General features: G+C 37.2%; 1 protein-coding gene across 1 annotated transcript; it reads right to left on the bottom strand.

The window, feature by feature from the left end:
* LOC104766953 (polyprenol reductase 2) lies at positions 648–2551 on the bottom strand. The gene is made up of 7 exons (XM_010490925.2): positions 2457–2551; positions 2176–2369; positions 1607–1956; positions 1299–1533; positions 1125–1223; positions 966–1037; positions 648–877 (listed from the first exon to the last, which is right to left on the bottom strand). Exons 2-7 carry the CDS (start codon positions 2341–2343, stop codon positions 773–775), a joined length of 1029 nt encoding a protein of 342 aa, XP_010489227.1. The 5' UTR covers positions 2344–2369; positions 2457–2551; the 3' UTR covers positions 648–772.

Consider the following 4575-nt stretch of genomic DNA (forward strand, 5'->3'; position numbering starts at 1 on the left):
GGTGGTCGGAGAGGTTAGAACGAGGTGATAAGCTTGGCGGCGGCTAGAGCGAACTTCTCTTGCCAAAAGAGGGAGAGATTACACGATTGACACCCACCAACTACAGATGTAACAAGTGCAAAAGCGATAAAAGAGTGGACACTGAAAAATGTCAAATCGGAGTTTGCTTTTAAAATATCAATTTCCTCGAAAGTATATATTTAAGCATGTGTAAAGATATACATCCGCTAGTTTGATTTGGCAGGTAGCGTTAGATCATTTGTTCAACAAAAATAATGAGGGTATATCTTCTTATAGCAGTTTCCATTCTTTTTGTTGAACAGTTGATCTAACGCTGAATAATTGGATGCAACCATCTCTTAGCAGTTTTCATTCGAATAGGCCACATGAAAAGGAATACCCACACCTATATCCATCAACTAAATAGTTAATTCAAGAATGTGATTAGAGATGATACCTGCAATAGTTAATTAAAAGTAGAAAAAGCATTTAACAAAAAAAAAAAAAAAAGAATACAACGGAAAATTCATTGACTAAGAAGATAACACTAAAAATGTTGATTAGAGTGGAGTACATGCCGAGTGATTGGGACACTTTTGTTTGTGTAAAAATACATTCTTCAAATGAAGAAAACTTACAGCACCATAAAGATGACAAGCATAGCCTTGTTATATAACACAACAAAGATCTTCAGAAAAATATCATTTACAGAAACATGGAAATTGAAACATTGTACAAACTTGGCAAAGTTGTGTTCTATCTCTCAACCATTTTAGTAGACATAAGGGAAAATAGCATGCCGATTAGCCGGATAATTCTCAAACTTCCGGAGATACCAACGGTGTGTTTCTCCAGCGGCGTATGTCAGATTAGCCGCCTACAAAAAAGAAGACGTAAATACAGTTTCTCATAATCTAAACAACCTTCAGAAACAAAGCATTCCAATTAAGAGACTGAACCGTTACCACGAAACCAAAGAGTAACCAGATGTTTATGTCTGTTCCTCCACTCGCAATCAGTAAGCCCGCATATAAAACCTGAATTTTATAGCAACCATATCATTAAGAGAAGAGCTGAGAAATATAGAAGAACGTTAACAATATCTACTAGGGAGGGTTTATTACGATTTCTGCCAAGAAATGGGGACAAGAGACCATCCCAAACCAATCCCCATATGGAATTATATACTCTTTAGCTTGGCTTGGATTTTCCCGGAGTGATCCCTACATTAACGTTTTTGTATTTCTTAGTATCATAAACATTAAACAATGCGCAAATCACTAATCGTTAAAACTTACAAGAATGGCGTGACAGCGGCGCTGATGTATCCATCCCCATAGAAAAATAGCTCCACCAATCCACTGGAGTGATCCAAGCTTCGCCAGTGGGCTTATAGACGATAACAAATTAACTTCAGGGGATGAAGTATGGCTTTTCCCATTAGCAATGAACTCAGCCGCTTGATTTCCAGCGAATCTTGCTACCTCTGGAGCAATGTTTGAGCAGAGTGACAAAGGCGCTGTTACATAGAAACTAGAAACACAAATTAAAAGCCAAGCAAAAAAAAAAAAAACAATCAAACTAAAGAGTTTCTTGAGAAACTTACAACAAACCAGCAAAATAACCGAGGAAGTGCATCCGAGCGGTAGGGCTATATTTGAATACATAGATTGACTCTATAAGCCGTCTCAAGACATGTATCTCCATCAGAAGAAGTAGAAACACCGCTCGCCACACTTTGAACCGATGCTCAAAGGGAGTCATATGAGATTTATGAAAGGAGAAAACATGGGAACCTCCGGCTAAATGGCTTGCAATGTCCGATAACTGGAACTCACCAGAAGATAAAGGCGCCATTTCGTAAGCATACATCCAAGTTGCAGCAAGCAGTAGAGTTGTCCACACCACTCCAATAACATAAAAGTGAGCAAAGTATTTCTGAGGAATTGTAAACTTCTGCACAGAGAAATTACACAACAACAACTGAGTCACTACTAAGACAAGGTTTAAGCCCAAAAATCGAAAACAGAACATATCTGAACTTCAAACTAAAAAGTGTTCTGCTTTCTCGTTTCCTCAATCAGACTATAAGAACAAAAATTTCAAATCTTTTTCACTAAAGTTAAAAAGTTCAGAGAAATTGGGTAAAGTTACAAACTTTAGACGAATATATACCTGAGAGGATGGGTGAAGAATCTTGCCTCTTCCAGCGAAACTCAAAACGAGATCACGAAAAGAGTCAAGCTTTGAAGTGGGTATTGAAGCAATCAACAAAGGAAGTATAGAGACGATCCAAACGGTGATCCAAGCGGCTCTAACAAACCACACAATCTCCAAATCCATACTTTGTTAAAAAGGGTTTCTTCTCTCTGAATCACAAATAAGGGTGAAAAGTATAATAAGTTGCAAAAAAATTGGAGAAACAGTTTTTGATTTGAAAAGTAAAGATTTCTTACTATTTTCTTCAACTTTCGTGGGAGGGAAAACAAAGTAGTTGTGAAGTCAATGGGTTGAGTCCTCCTCAATTTTGTGACTTTTGGCTTTGATCACTGTCGATCTAACTGATAATATCCAATTTAAGGTCAATGAACGCTTAATTATGTAATTAGTGGTAAAGAACAAAATCAATAATTGACTCGGTTTAGTTTTGGTTTAGCAAGTTGTGGTCCTTACCGGGCTGGTTGTACTTAAACCGTTGCCTAGCAATTTGGCTTGGCAATGCACGATATAGTCTGCACCTATCCAACTTTGGTTATCGTATCGACGAGCAACTCTTACCAATCTGGCTCACAATTGATTTTGCGGACTCACCGAGGAGAAAGGAACGTCGACTTGGCCTCTTCGTTCTTCACAGACCTCTTGGTTGGGTCTGATCTCAAACCAAAACGATGGTTTACATCGGTTTAGTCATATTTTGGGCCTGTTCTACTGGGCTTATATGATAACTTATGTTGGTTATCCGATTAGAAGGAAGAGGTCGGAAGAAGAAGGAAGAAATTTGTTGTGTTAATTCGATAACCAATCCTGGAATTGGGCAGTCTCCTTTTTATGTACAGTGCCAGACTTAAACGACAACGTAGGGATAATTCATAATTACTCTCTTTATTTAAATCGACAACGTAGTAGAGAACCACACCGTCGTTTTCTTCTTAAACTGCTTCTTGTGTTTTCTCACCAACCTCCCTGATCTTGTGCTCACCAAGGCCAAAGGTATTGAAAACCTATCACTTTGTTGCTATTCGTTGGTTTGTTTAATTAGGGACTCGATTATGACCCTAACGATAAGGAAGGGATTTGCTTTACTAGGGTGTTTAACTAATGGTAAAGTTTTGGACTTCATTACTACAATCTGCAAAAGCTTCATAAAGGCTTTAGTGACATAGAACTTTGTTTTGTTGGTTTGATTCTCACTTGTTTCACTTCTACCTTTTGGCGTTTTTTTTTTCTTCTCGTTTTGTAAGGGAGGCACAAAAACAGGATAACCTCAATTTATTCTTACCATATGTAGCCAACGAGAGTTGACGTTAATGCACTTTGTGCAATTATCAGATCTGAACCTTTAATGCTTGCTTGAGTTTTTAAAATCAAACGAGAATTTAGCTTTTAAGAATTTTATTGTTTAAATAATCACTACAAAAAGAAAACACGCGATTTGCGACGGAAAAACGTCCTCGCAAATTTGCTATGGATTTGCGAGTAGTTGCAACTTCCTTGCAAAATTTGTGACGAACATTTCCCTCACAAATTTGCGACGGAGATAAAACAGAAGTGCAACGAAACGAAAATCCCTAACAAAATTGCAACGAAATAGTGATAACAAAATTCGTAGCAAATTTGCGAAGGAGTTGCGAGGGACTTAGATGTCGGCAAGCACGTTTTCCTCGAGTGTAACTGTTTTGTCGGCAAAAAAGAAACAGCCTCGCAAATTTGTAGCTGATATATCATGGTTTTTGTGGTTTTTAACCATGATATAAGTGTGCTTTTTGAGTCTTTTGATTTGTTTCTAGGTTGTTTTTGAGTCTTTACAGGTTATCTAGGAATTTGGCACGGATGGAGCAAAATAGAGCAATTTGGATCGTTTTGGAACATTTAACGGAAGGAAACGAACTTTGAGTCGGATTAGAGTGCTGGCATCGATCGACACTACATGAGCATCGATCGACACTCCTGATTACCCGAGGAGAGAACAAGAATTGGAAGTTTTACAATTTTACCCAAAGTTTTCCACAATTGCAACATAAGCCCCTGGATGTGTTTTAGGACATATTTATAGTGTTTTTGGGTTTTGTAAACCTTTAAGTTATTTTCAAGCAGTTTTTTGAGAGAGAGATATTGAGACCTTTTTGGAAGAGAGATCTGAACTCCTTCGAGAGAATATGAGAATATGATTGTTTTCCTGATTAAACCATAGATGAACAAAATTACTTTTTACAAAGAGATTTGATTTAGTAGTTTTGTGAACCAACTAAACCTGTTTTTAAAGCTGACTTTTAACCTTGAATTTTACAAAGAGATTTGAATTTTCTGGTTTTAAATTTAGATAATAATTGCAGTGAGAACTGAATTATTTTACAA

The sequence above is a fragment of the Camelina sativa genome, chromosome 19 (assembly GCF_000633955.1).
Source record: "Camelina sativa cultivar DH55 chromosome 19, Cs, whole genome shotgun sequence".
In the NCBI taxonomy this organism is placed as follows: domain Eukaryota; kingdom Viridiplantae; phylum Streptophyta; class Magnoliopsida; order Brassicales; family Brassicaceae; genus Camelina; species Camelina sativa.